Source organism: Panthera onca, chromosome C2 (assembly GCF_046562875.1).
Source record: "Panthera onca isolate mPanOnc1 chromosome C2, mPanOnc1 haplotype 2, whole genome shotgun sequence".
Classification (NCBI taxonomy): domain Eukaryota; kingdom Metazoa; phylum Chordata; class Mammalia; order Carnivora; family Felidae; genus Panthera; species Panthera onca.
The window spans coordinates 154,228,286-154,242,001 of record NC_138347.1 but is presented as its reverse complement, the minus strand read 5'-3'; the positions used below and the strand labels follow the sequence as shown (position 1 = coordinate 154,242,001).

At 43.5% G+C, this 13,716-nt stretch overlaps 1 protein-coding gene across 1 annotated transcript in view; it reads right to left on the bottom strand.

Moving 5' to 3' along the window:
* Nucleotides 1-1,526: 1,526 nt before the first annotated feature.
* The window catches only part of LOC132682881 (uncharacterized), a 46,376-nt gene continuing 34,186 nt past the window's right edge, over nt 1,527-13,716 (bottom strand). Inside the window, exons 3-4 of the mRNA XM_078432583.2 lie at nt 12,807-12,956; nt 1,527-1,966 (exon numbers count right to left, since the gene is read on the bottom strand). Coding sequence (XP_078288709.1) covers nt 12,850-12,956 — 107 coding nt within the window. The 3' untranslated portion in view covers nt 1,527-1,966; nt 12,807-12,849. The remainder of the gene's footprint in view (nt 1,967-12,806; nt 12,957-13,716) is intronic.

Below are 13,716 nucleotides of genomic sequence, written 5' to 3'. Positions count from 1 at the left end.
CCTAAATGTGAGAGCTGAAACCATAAAACTGCTGAAAGAAATGATAGGCAGTAATCTCTTTGGCATCGGCCTTAGAAATATTTTTCTAGACGTGTCTCCTCAGGCAAGAGAAACAAAAGCAAAATTAAACTACTGGGACTACACCGAAATAAACTCCTTTGTACAGTGAAGGAAACTATCGACAAAAAGATGAGGCAAGCTACTGAATAGGAGAAGACGGTTGTAAATCTGATTAAAAAATGAGCAGGGGGCACCTGGTTAGCTACGTTGGTCGAGCTTCTTACTCTTGATTTTGGCTCAGGTCATGATACCAAGATTGGGGGATCAAGCCCCACATCAGAGCCCACGCTGAGTGTGGAGCCTGCTTGGGATTCTCGCCCTCTCGCCCTCTCCTCCACTCATGTGCGCTCTTAAAAAAAAAATCTTTTTAAAGAGCAGAGGATCTGAATAGACGTTTTTCCAAAGAAGACATACAGATGACCAAGAGACACATGGAAAGATGTTCGACATCAATCATCATCAGGGAAATACATATGAAAACTACAATGAGGGATGGCTGGGTGGCTCAATTAAGTGTCTGACGTTGGCTCAGGTCACGATCTCACTGTTTGTGAGTTCAAGCCCCATGTTGGACTGTGTGCTGACAGCTCAGAGCCTGGAGCCCGCTTCAGATTCTGTGTCTCCCCCTCTCTCTGCCCCTCCCCTGCTCACACTCCGTGTCTCGCTCTCTCTCAAAAATAAATAAACGTTAAAAAAAACTTTTAAACTTTTAAACTTTTAAACTACAATGAGATACCATCTTACACCTGCCATAACGGCTAAAATAAAAAAGCACAAGTAACAAAAGGTATTGGTGAGGATTTAAAGAAAAAAGAACACTTGTGCACACTGTTGGTGGTATGGCCACCGTGGAAAACGGTATGGAGGTTCCTCAAACAGTTGAAAGCAGAAAGATCATATGATCCAGTAATTTCACTCTTGGGTATTTACCCAAAGAAAAACACTAATTCAAAAAGATATACACTCTCTCTGTTTTTGCAGAATTATTTGTAATAGTCAAGATATGATAGCAACCAAATGTCCATCGACAGGTGACTGGATAAAGATGTGGTGTGTGTGTGTGTTAATATACACACACATAGATATACATATATATATTCACACACACACAGTGTGTGTGTGTGTTGACTCTTAGCCATAAAAAGAATGGAATCTTGCCATTTGCAACAACATGGATGGGCCTAGAAGGTATCACGCTAAGTGAAATAAGTCAGAGGAAGACAAATACCATATGATTTCACTTCTATGTGAAATTTAAGAAACAACACAGGAAAAGGGAGACAAAAAAAACCCAACAGACTCTTAAAGACAGAGAACTAAACTTGTGGTTGCCACGGGTGGGGGGAGGGAGGGTTGGTCGGGAGGATGAGTGAAACAGATGAAGGGGAAAAGTGCTCTTCGACATCCCTGATGTTCCCTACTTATAACTTAGCCAAGTAAGTATTTATTTGACACAGGCGAGGAACTTCATAGTTCTAAGTTTTTAATCTTTTCTTCCCATGAGGGAAGGTAAGACTGATCTGAAAATTCCAAAGTGATTCTTCCAAGTGAAACAATCCATCTTTGTCAACTCCTAATCCAGCTGTTGGCAAAAGGTGACATTGTGTGCAGTGACCTGGTGTTCCCAGAATGCAGGACACCTGTGCCAGGATTCGATGCTGACACCCTCAGGATCGCATCCTGCCAGCTCTAGGTTCTGTTTCTCCAATTATACGGAGGGGTTTTCCAGTCTAGTCAGTCTGGAACATGTATTTGAGTGAAGACCAGTCCTCAGTGATCAGGCCAGCTACTAACCTTTTCTTCCAACTTTCCACATTATCCCACCCGATGCCACGAGATTCATCTTCGTGGCACATGACGAACAGATTTTGTATTCCCTCTCAAAGCCTCAGTGATTGCCAACCACCTAGAGAAAAAGAGCAAACTCCTTACCGCGGAATTTAAAACTCATACAATGGAAACTCAACCTTTTTTTGATCCACTAGCCCCCTTCACGTAGAATTACTCTCTTATACACGCAATTCATTTGCATAAATCGATGCCTCTACTAACAGAAGTGCGTCCACTTCTATTAAATATTCTCTTCCTCTCTTCTCATAGTTGCATAGACGAATTCTACATGCCGTACCTAAATGCCACCCCCACAGAGACTTCCACTGATCCCCTCTGGCTGCAAATAATCACTTGCACCCTTAAATGTGATGCTCCAAGTATCCCCTTCTTAAGACCTTTTTCTTTTAACCCTGCCCTACCTACTTCAGAACAGAAGCTTTCTGAGAGCAGAGGGCTCTGACCGCCCACCTCCCTTTACTCTCTTGCAATATTACCTGATAGGTACTAAATGCTCACAATAAATCAATACATATAGTCGCAGCCACTCTATGTTCTGCTTCGCTCCTCATTGGAACAGAAGTATTTTCCCTCTATGGTCTCAGAGGAGGTGGAATTTATCGAGCACTCCCTGTTATCACTGTTTCCATTCCTCAGTGGAAAACGACCTGACTGAACAATTTCCCTGAATGTACACCCAGGGCCATCTGAGGGCTAGGGAGGTGTGTTTCCCCAGCAGCTGTCAGGACGGTGCATTGTGGACTGAATTAGGAAAGCCAGAACCCCACGAAGACGAGAGTCACATATTCTGCTACAACACATCGGTACATTTCGTTGCATTTTCGGTCACAAAAATAACGTTTTATTTCGTCATTTTCAGATTAAATGAAATCATAATAATTCATCGATAGGAAATTAAAATTCACATTAAATGACAACCCTATCTGTATATTACAGAGTAAGAAACAAGCACCCTGGGGCAGCAAGACAGAGTCTGAGATAAATAAGAACCACGGGAACAAATTATTCTAGTTACGAGGGGATCTGGCTGTTTACTACCTCGCCATCCGACCTGTGACTCAGTCATCATGAATCATATTATTTGTCCACATGTGCAACCCTCACTTACTCTGCCAGAGCTCTGCAGTTTGTCACCTGTGAGATGCAGAGCAGACTCAGCCACCCTCGGCACAATGGTGTTTTCTACTGAACTGCAACCCAGGAAAGCTTAAAAACCCTACCTGGCGCATCACTTCCTTCTCTTCTCATTTGAGGAAATGACACTTCAAGGAAAAATACACGCTTATTGCCTCTTTTACTTTTTAGCCGTCTGAGATTACTCTTCCCCGAACATCTGCTAACAGTCACTTTGTGAAGTAGGTGGTTTTGTCCCCACTATACAGATGAAAAACGGCTCGGAGAGCTTATTATGTAGCTCAGGGACCTGTGTCGCTCCCTTGCCTAAGCTTGCTTCAGTACAGGAATGTCTCTGCGCTGGCAAAGTCACTTAGAAGGATGTTTGGCAAAATAGCATATTGGAAGTAGATACAAAATTGGGGCGCCTGGGCGGCTCAGGAGTTTAAGTGTGCACCTTCAGCTCAGGTCACGATCTCACGGTTCGCGAGTTTGAGCCCCCCCGCGTCGGGCTCTGTGCTCAGTGCAGAGGCTGCTTCGGACCCTCTGTCTCTCCCTCTCTCTCTCTCCCTCCCTCTCTCTCTCTCAAAAATAAACATTAAAAAAAGTAGGTACAAGATAGAAATAACAAATCAAATAAAAGGAAGACAGTGAAAATGAGTTTGGAACATGAATACAAACACCTGACCCGTGAAGACATTTGCTGCACACAGCAACAAGGAAACACCGAGTTCTACCACAACTTCTGAGCATCTTGCCTGCTTCCCAATCTAGGGAGGCTACTACTAGTTTGAATAGCACGTATTCTAGCGTCCCCTCCTTTCCCGGCCTCTGGCCAGGCTCAGGGACAAGCCTAACCTGGGAACAAACTTCAGAAGCCCGATCCTATCTTCGGGTGACTCAGCCAGCCTCCCCTCCGCCCGGGATGTACGTTGTATCTACAGCGGACATTGTATCCCGGCCTTGACCGTGGCAGACACTCATGGGACCCTAAGTGAGACACGTGGACTTATGCTCAGCAGACCCACTAAGGACCGAGTCCTGTCTGGAAGCCGACGGGTAGTGCCTATCTCCCTGCTCCACATGTCCATTTTTCAGTTGCCAACCTGGACGTCATGTTGCCTTCTTCTGTAATCCCCATGCCCTGATTTGGGTTATTAGCCAAGATGCTTTGCCACACGCTTTGGGTGCTAGTCTTTTAGTACACAGTAAGTTTGCTCCATCTAGGTCTGTTTGGGTCCCTTTTACCATTTCTGCACCCATACTCCCTTTAGCGTCCTTTTGCTTCCAACAGCTGATACCCATCTCATGAAGGCCTGTCCTCAAGATTTTGTAGCCCCACACGCCCACACCGAGAAGAGCCAGAGTGCCTAGGAATTTCTATTCCCCCTATCCTGGGCAGCCTTCCGGTCAACCTGATCTGCCATTCCTTGGGGTATGGTTTCCTTGTGGTATGACTTCTTTGTGGTCTAGCTTACACTCCAGAATTACTCCATGGGATCAGGGTAAGAACCACCCTCTGTAAGTAAGACTTTACTTGCTTTCCTTCACTCCTCGCCCCGACTACCTTACTGGTTTCCTCTAGAAGCACTTCCTTCATGAATCACTTGTATATGCATCCTTTCTTGGGTTCTGCTTCTAGGGAATCTAACCAAAGGCACCCCACCTCCTCCATACTTGGATTGTCACCTATTACCTTCTTGACATGGAATAGGATAAGTCCAGCGTCCCCTGGCATTGACCTTCCCAACTAGACAGGTTAAGTTGCAAATCAAGGTTATTTCCAAGCTGCTGCAGGGATCTGGTAAGCCAGAAGACACAAGAGAGGTTCCTAATCCACAGCTTGGGCTCTTCTAATAGGAGAAGTAATGGGCCTTACACGGTCACACTAATCTCCATGCAAGCAGCGGGCTCTTCCTCATTAGGGATGCTGAGCTTTTCACCAAATGTTATTAGTATTGGAGGTGTGTTATTGACTCTGCTATTTGAAATTTGTTCTTGGGACACTGATTTACCACCCGTCAATCTACTGCTCTATATTCATAATAAGATACTTGAATTTTCTTATTACTTCCCTTTAATGTTCCCAAGACATTCAGGAAAAGAAAGGAAAAGATTTCATTGTCCTGCCAAGGGGCTGGATTCCCAAAGAATTGTAACACTTTAATTTTCACAAACACTTGTGCCCTGTGACAGTGAAGTTATGAAATGGAGGGCTTGGAGGAGCAATGGTTCCCACCAGACGTGAGAAAAAGGAGATTCAAAAAGCAATACTTGACCAAAGCCACCCAGAGAAGCAGTGACGAGGCAAAGAGGAAGGGCATCTCAAAGCTATGTGACATTCAGCTAAGCAGAACTTCCTTGTGGATGTAATGACTACTTGTGCAGGCGTCGCCTTTCTCTAAACCTTCCACAGATGGAAACCGGATTAATCTTTTCCTCTCCTGTGGCCCCACAACCCACCGCTTGAGCTGTTGGGAGCAACCGATTACAAGACATACAGTTTCCAATATTCACCTGAGCTCCTTAAGGGCTGCCACTGCCTAATCTCCTGAATTCTAGTGTCGAAACAGTGAGCCATTCCTACAGCGATGGCCTAAAACTTTTTACATTAACTAAAACTTAATAAGGTGCTACCCTTGTCATCAAAATATCGCAGACCAAGGAAGGAAGGAAGGGGCAAAATGAAAGAGATTAAATAACTGAGTCTAAAGGACATAGGAAGAAAAGGATGTTCTCCCTTTATGCGTTCTCTCCTTTCTCTTCATGTGATTAGACACATCCACATTAGAAAAGGGATATGGTGCCTAAAAGGTTAGGGGTTTCCTTGAGCATCACTGTAATATGATAACTTACCACGAGTTAAATCACTTTCTCAGTGTATATTTCACTGCATGAAAAAAAAAAAAAAACTGCTTACTTTTTCACAGAGAGATTGCTCTCATGGACAACTCATGGCTCTCCATCTCAGGATGCCTGTGGGCATAATGGGATAATTATACCTGGAAGGGGACAATCAGGGAGGGCAAGAACGCATGCCCATTAACACGCTTATGCATTGCTAAGGATGGCCCTGGGATCATGGGAAAAGGAAGGCAGGCGAGGCAGGCAGAAAGTAGCGTTAAAAATACGTCCATACAAATGGATGAGCTCCACCGACACAACGGTGAGCAAAAGTAGAGACAGAAGGGAAAAAGGGGTGTTGCTGGGCCTTTTCTCTGGCAGGCAACCCCAGGAGCTTCAATCTTAGCCTCAACCTTGAACTCTTTGAAAGGCTTCCATTGGGATGATGATGCTTTACATTATTCTGGAGTTTGAGAAGATAGCTGTCCCAAGAAAAGGAAAGGAACTTCTCTTAGCCAGCAGTCAACAGCACTCTTCTCTACTAAATGTTCCAAATTGAGATAACAACGGGGCAGAACCTAATGCCCTGGAGGGTAAGGCCACTGGAGAATCACTGTGCTATGCTGGAAATTTCTGATGATCACTTCTTATTGATGGGTTTTTCTTGAACTCCTCTTCCTCATACTACAGTGGTAAGAGTCAGGCACTGTTCTAACATATTTCATCAAATCTTTCTTAGCCTGAGTTCTTCCTTCTAATATGTCACTCGTTTTTACGCTTTGATTCATATTATTCCTTCTACGTTCCTGACTCCATTCACTTTCCTGATGCAAAGCTTTTCTATCTACATCTTACTCTGTTCCCTGACAACCTGGGTTCATTAACTTTCCTGTTCTTCCCCCTTGGTCACCGCCCTCCAGATCCGACACAACCCTCTTCTTGGATCCTCAGTACCTCCATCTTGAGACACTCCCACAAGCTGCTGGAGAAGCTCTGAATTACTTTCTCAGTCCTCCACGGTGCTCACCGGCTCAGTCTGCCATAATAGAATGCCACACATTGGGTGGCTTCAATAACTGAAACGTGTTTCCTCACACTTCTGGAGGCTGGAAGTCCAAGATCACGGTGCCATCATGGTTCAGCTTTGCACGCAGTAGGCGAGATCATCATCCAAGATGCGGCAGAACCTCTTGATTTTCTCTGAGCAACATATCCTAGTGACAACAATTATTTCTTTTTTTCTGGCAAACAATTTATTTCCAACAGCGAGGATCAGGCTCTCTAGCAACTTCATGGTCTTCTGTTGTTACACTCCCATCACAGAATATTCTAGAACCCCGAAAGTTTCAGGTGAGAGGAAATGTCCAAACTTCAGGGCCTTGTAGGCCTCCTTCATTATTTTTGCCTTAGCCATGTCACTATTATGTATGCCATAATTGTCTTTAAATTGATTAATTCTTGAATCAATTAATTTAAAAAGAAAATAACTATATTATTAACCTAAACGAAAAACCAGCATCCCATCCCCTATATACAATGGGAAAACCAATCACAAGAAAAAGTAAAACAATGTTATTAAAGTCTGAGTCCAGCCACCTACAAAAGGTTTTGAACCTGAGGACCGATTTCTCTTTCTTTAAAGAAAAAGAGACGAGCCATTGTTAGCTGGATGCTCAAGACTACCAGATATTTGCCTTGCTGTAATCAGAAAGACCATAGGGTCTCCTTTGTAATATAATATAATATAATATAATATAATATAATATAATATAATATAATCTGCTCCCCCCAATACAATGTCATTAAGGGCATGTACCCCAAGTGCCTCAACCATCACTTGTCCCTATTTTTAAAAGTTTTTTTAATGTTTATTTTTGAGAGACAGAGTTCAAGTGAGGGAGAGGTAGAGAGAGAGGGAGACACAGAATCCAAAGCAGGCTCCAGGCTCTGAGCTGTCAGCACAGGGCCCGTGGCGGGGCTCGAACTCACCAACCCCTAGATCATGACCTGAGCCAAAGTCAGACGCTTAACCGACTAAGCCATCCAGGGGTCTCATCACTTGTCTCAATTTAATGCATTACTTCACTTACTAATTGTGTGTATCTCAGTTTCCTTATCTGTAAAATGGGAGTTTTATATGAAACGAGTTGATAGGTAGTACAAAGGCTCTTTTATAGGCTTATCACTATTATTAGTGTTTTAGTGTTATTACCATTACCGGTTTTACAATTAACCTCCAAATACCTATTACGTGCAAAGCGCACCTTACATATGACAAAACATCCTGGATTCATGTCTCAATATTTAAGAAACAACGAGCCAGACCGACTTCTATTTTAAAGATTAAGTAGCTCAGATCCGGAGGAAGGGAGAGAGTTTGCGCAAGGCCATACGGCTACGACTTTCATTAAGCTTACAGAATTCACGTGAAGAGAGAATAAGGTGTGATGCATTTGGCCAAACAAGCTCCAGCTTAATGTTAACATGTGCTATCACCTTGTGTCTTCCACAATATCTATGTTGAAATGGGAAAATGTGTGAACTAGGAGAATAGGCTGGGGGTGTTCCAACGCGTGGCATGGTCCTTCCTTCTGCTCTCTGTCTGCGTTCTTGCTCGGCGAGGCCTCCCCCGCCACTTTCAACACCTTGTGGTGGCGCTTTGGTGACCGAACTTGACAGAGCGCACTCTTCACTGACGTGATCATCTAGCATCGTCGGCGGACCCTGCCGTTAGCATCTCACCCATCACAAGATGCGCCCCAGAGTCTCCCAGACGGTGCAGAAGGTAGGGAACTCTCACGTCCCCAAGCAGTTCAACACTGAAGGAGACACAAGCGTTCACGGACTAAAGCCAAATGGTGTCTTTGCCAGTTTGGGCTGCTATGACAGAAGACCCTTATCTGGGTAGTGTAGAAATACCATCACACCAGGGATTAGGATTTCAACATATGGGTTTTTAAGGAACACAAATATTCAGACTATAGCAAATGGTCTGGCTACCCGCTGTTTAAGAAAAAAAAAAAAACTTCCAAATTAATCTGGAATTCTGAACAAGGGAATATCAATGACCAAAGAGACAGGAAAAACCAGACACATGCCTAGTATCCTTGGCTCTGAGTGGGGGTGATGATGCCTAGAACTCCAGGCGGCTGAAACCATGCTCTAATAAGGACATGGGATTAGGGGATGCTCACGTCCACTCTGGCTCCTGTTCAACACCTTTGAGTTTGTACAATTGGTCCAAAATGATTTATGTGCCATCCCTACAGAAAAGGATCTTCTGTCCTTCACTTCACTGGATTAAAGCAAAGCAGGGTAAGAGGCGCAAGCAGAAGAAAACTGAACGTGTTCCACCGAGAATGCATAAATACGAGAGAGAAAACATGGTCAATTTCCCAGAAACTATTAATGACTGCATTCTCTGTGCTACCGAACGAGGCAGCAGGGGGATGGGAACGTGGTGAGGCTAGATGCCAGCCTCTGAGCTATACGGACTAACTGAAAAGCTGTTACTTCATTAAATGTTAATCTGACGAGGGGGGGTGGATAAGACAGGCCTGCAAGAGATTTATACGCAGTATATCACACGGTGTGGATTTGCACATCTAATTCCAACACCTGAATGCCACAGATGTCTTTGAGATTCTAATGCAATCTCTGATCCCTCTTTCCAGAAATACACGCAGGTGCACAATAACAGCACGCATTTGAGATCAGAGCCTAACGGAAGCCCAGATCTAGAACCTTTGCCCCGTAGGAAGAGAGGCACGTTTGGACTCAGAAGCTGAAATCCCTTTTCACTTGAATATTCCTGGTAGAAATTAGCTGGCAAGAATGGAGTGTATAAATAGACGATCACACCAGAGACCTAAAAATACTGACTCTGTAACAGGGACTAGAAGCAAATTAAGAGTTAAAATAGACAAAGAAGAAAAGGGGTAAATTGAACACATTCATAAAGTTGAACAGGCAGTCATAAAAAATGTGAAAAGTCGTTTATGAAAATATGGAGGGACTCAGCGATGTGCGGAAGAATATTTCTGACCCTATCTATAAAAGGAAAAATATGTTTTGTGAATATGTCATATTTATGCCTATCTGTTGGATTTGCAGAAGAAATTTATCCAAGGATACACCAAAAAAAATTTGCAGCAGTTACTACAGAAGAGGAGGAGGGGATAGAACACTTAGATTTTTCACCTTTTTCATATGGTTTGAATTTTTTTCAAGAGGGTGCTGTATCTGAGACAAGGAGAGACACAGCGGCCATTATCGTTACCCCAGATACACGTGGAATCCAAATGTGCCTAAGCCACTGCAACACCAACAACTGTGCATTTACGAATGTCGTATACTTTGAGGACTTTGAGTTTTCCCAGAAGCAGACTCTGAGCCAAGGATTTGGGAGCAAGTGCTTTATTAAGAAAGTGCCTCCCGGAGAACTCAGCAAGACAGTAGGGGAGTCAGGTAGGGAAGAGGAATAAGTCAAGCCAGGAGGTGACTGCAGACAAACTCTGAGACTTAGCCTGATCAACAGTGAGCTCTGGAGTGTGAACCACACCTCAGAGTGCCTTCCGTGGAGGCAAAAGAGCTTGGGTTTTGCCCTTCCATTCCAGTCACTGGCAGGCTATATGGGGTGCCTGTGGTCTGGGGGGTGGGGGGGGTGGGGTTCAGGGGATATAAACTCCTAGACGCTTCCAGTTCTCTGTGTAGTAAAATGACTCCCACGACCCAGGGCAATCATCCACAGGCTGGACGGCTGCAAAGCACACAAAAGCTGGGACCACGTACCCGGAGAATATGAATCTGAGAGGAGCTGGATGGGTAGATGAGACACCCACCACACCCCTACCTTCAACAGATTGTAGCTTCCATGCTTTCAACAGGTATTTATTGATAGTCTAGAACTGGACTGCCCAACACGTAACCACTAGCCACATGAGGCCACTGATCATTTGAAAAGTGGCTACCCCAGAAAGAGATATGCTGGCAAGTGTAAAATAAGGAAAGATTCTGAAGACTCAGGAAAAACAAAAACAGAGGGCCCCACATCTAATAATCTTTTTATCCTGGTTACATGTTAAATACATTATTATAAATAAAATAAATTCTCAAAATTAGGTTCACCTGTTTGCCTTTACTTTTTTAATGTGGCTTCTGGAAAATTTTAAATGGCAGGCGTGGTTCATATTGAACTTCTATGCAGCAGAGCTTGGCCAGAATGTGTCTGATACCGTGTTGGGTGCTGGGGATACTTCAGTGGCCGGGGGTAACTGGGTCTTGGCCTTCATGATGTTCACAGCCCAGTGGTTAAAACAGACAGGGATACTATGGCAGCATTTGTTTTAAACAGGACGATGGAAATAACAGTATAGACGACTGGGAGGGAATCACATCACAGAGGCTCGTCAGGAAAAATGCAGCTAAAGAAATGTCTCTTGAAGACTGGGATGAACTATGGGGATATCTTGGGTGGGGTGCAAGAAAGGGGTGTTGAAATCTCTGAGGGTATTCCCGGCCACAGGGGCATCAGGGGGTAGGGAAAAGCATCAGTGAATTGCTTAGCTGTACGGTTATTATTAGCCTAAAAGGTCTTACGACCACTGGAGTAGTAACGAGAATCTAAAATCATAAAATCCCCCTGGTCCACAGACCACTAACTTGGCACACACAATTGACCTCTGCAAAAAAAAAAAAAAAAAAAAAAAAAAATCAGATTTTGAGAGCGGACCGAGAAAACATTTTGTTTTCCTTTCCTGAATAGCATTCACGCTTTGGCATCAGCCAAGAATGTTCAAACTACTTGCAAAACTGGTTTAAGTACAGGAGACAGAACTCCTCTGCTCATGTTAAGGTGAAAAAAAGATGCAAATTACTGGAACAGGTTTTCAACACAATCATGACAGCCTGTTTATTTTCCACTCGGTGAACTGGAAGGGATATTACCTTCTCACTGAAAACATGTAAGAATTTTTAGGGGAAAAGATCTTTGAAGTGATCGTCTTCCCGGTTTTCTATCTGAGATGGAGTCAGAGCAAAATGCTTTTTAATTTTTTTTTAATTTTTTTAATGTTTATTTATTTTTGAGAGAGAGAGAGCACACGTGCACAAGCAGGAGAGGGGCAGAAGGAGAGGGAGACACAGAATCCAAAGCAGGTTCCAGGCTCTGAGCTGTCAGCACAGAGCCCGACGCGGGGCTCGAACCCACAAGCCGCAAGATTATGACCTGAGCCGAAGTCAGACACTTAACCGACTAAGCCACCCAGGCGCCCCTGAAATTTCTAATACTAAGGTCATTAAGGCATATTCCTTACTACCTAAAAATCTGCCCCAAGAAATGGAATTTGGGCATGGTCTGTTATATTTTTGATAGTGTGTAGATATTTAATGTAAAATTGTTAAAGTTGAGTCTTCTTAAAATATCTTTTTTTAGTACTCTCTATATGCGTCATAGAGCTCACACTCATGACCTTGAGATCGAGGGTCGCATGCTCCACGGCCCAAGCAGCCAGGTGCCCCTGACTCTTGTTAAAATAGCCTCAGTTTCGTCACATTGTTTTATCCAGTGGAATGCTAACGTGCCCCCAAGTACGTTTTTTTTAATTCTACCTTAGTTCATATTCCAGTAGAAATGCGTACAAATAAAAAAAATAATTGGTTTAAAATTCCAATTCATGCTCTTAAAAACTGCCATAACTTCTGAGCCAGTATTTTGTGGCAGTTCGAACTGAAATTTGCAGATGGGGGAAATTCTTCAAAACTTATACTTCTTTCTAAATAAGAGAGGGTCAAGCAGAATTGTTTTTATCACAGGAAAGTTTATAGGGATCTGACACATTTAAAGATGATTTCAGAGATAACAGATATTTATTAATATATAGATGTTTATTGGATCGAAACAATAAATGTTTACTGGATCAAAGTCCATTGTTACTTACCGTAACTATCTATATACGAGTCCCTCTGGGTGGTCCATGAAGTTCACAGGAAGCTAGGGAAGGATGCTCCGTGACCCAGTCTGGCGATGAGCGCCCCAGGAGAGATGCCTCTAGAATGCCGGAGGACAAAGTCTGAAACATTGACTCTATCTGAAAGAAGGGAATCAGAGAAGTCTTCATGAGGAGGTGATACTTGACCCGGACTGTGAAGAAAGAGAAAGGCTTTCACTCCTGGAAGACAGGATATTCTGAGGAAAGCCACAGGAGTGTGAAACCATCTAGAAGCCTTACTAAATATTAAATTTAGAGCATGGTAAGAAGTTATACGCGTCTGGAAGCATTACAATACATAAGGTGGCTCTGGACCAAAACGCCGTGGGAAAGAGTTTAAACCTCAGCCTTTACTTTTTCTTCTTTTTCGTTTCAAAATGTGTGCCCACAACTTTTGGTGCATGTTCTCCAATTCTTCTGGAAAAGGAGCAAATATGTAACAACGCTTCGCTTTTTAGCGTCTCCGATCGCCCGCCTCCGCCTCAGTAATTTACAAACTTGGTGTTATCTTTGTTCTCTCTGCTTTTCATTAGGATGGTTATTGATTTATGAGCAGTCTTAATGTGGCTCTTTTGGGCATCCTGAATCACTCGGACAGCAGCTCTGTAAATAGATCGATCTCTGCCTTTAAAATTTGATGTCTCCTGTCCTAACAAACCATTATTTTGGCTACACTCGGAGGAATTCTTCACCCTTGGCCAAGCATCACTAAATCAGTCTCTGAAGGGCTGAGGTAATAGCATTCTTATTATGTCAAGTGGAAGTAATCCAGCATGCTGGACCTCATTAAAGGTCACTTGTTTACTGAGTAGCTCTGCGGTCCAGTAAACAATGGGGTGGGATATTCACCAGCCTTGAA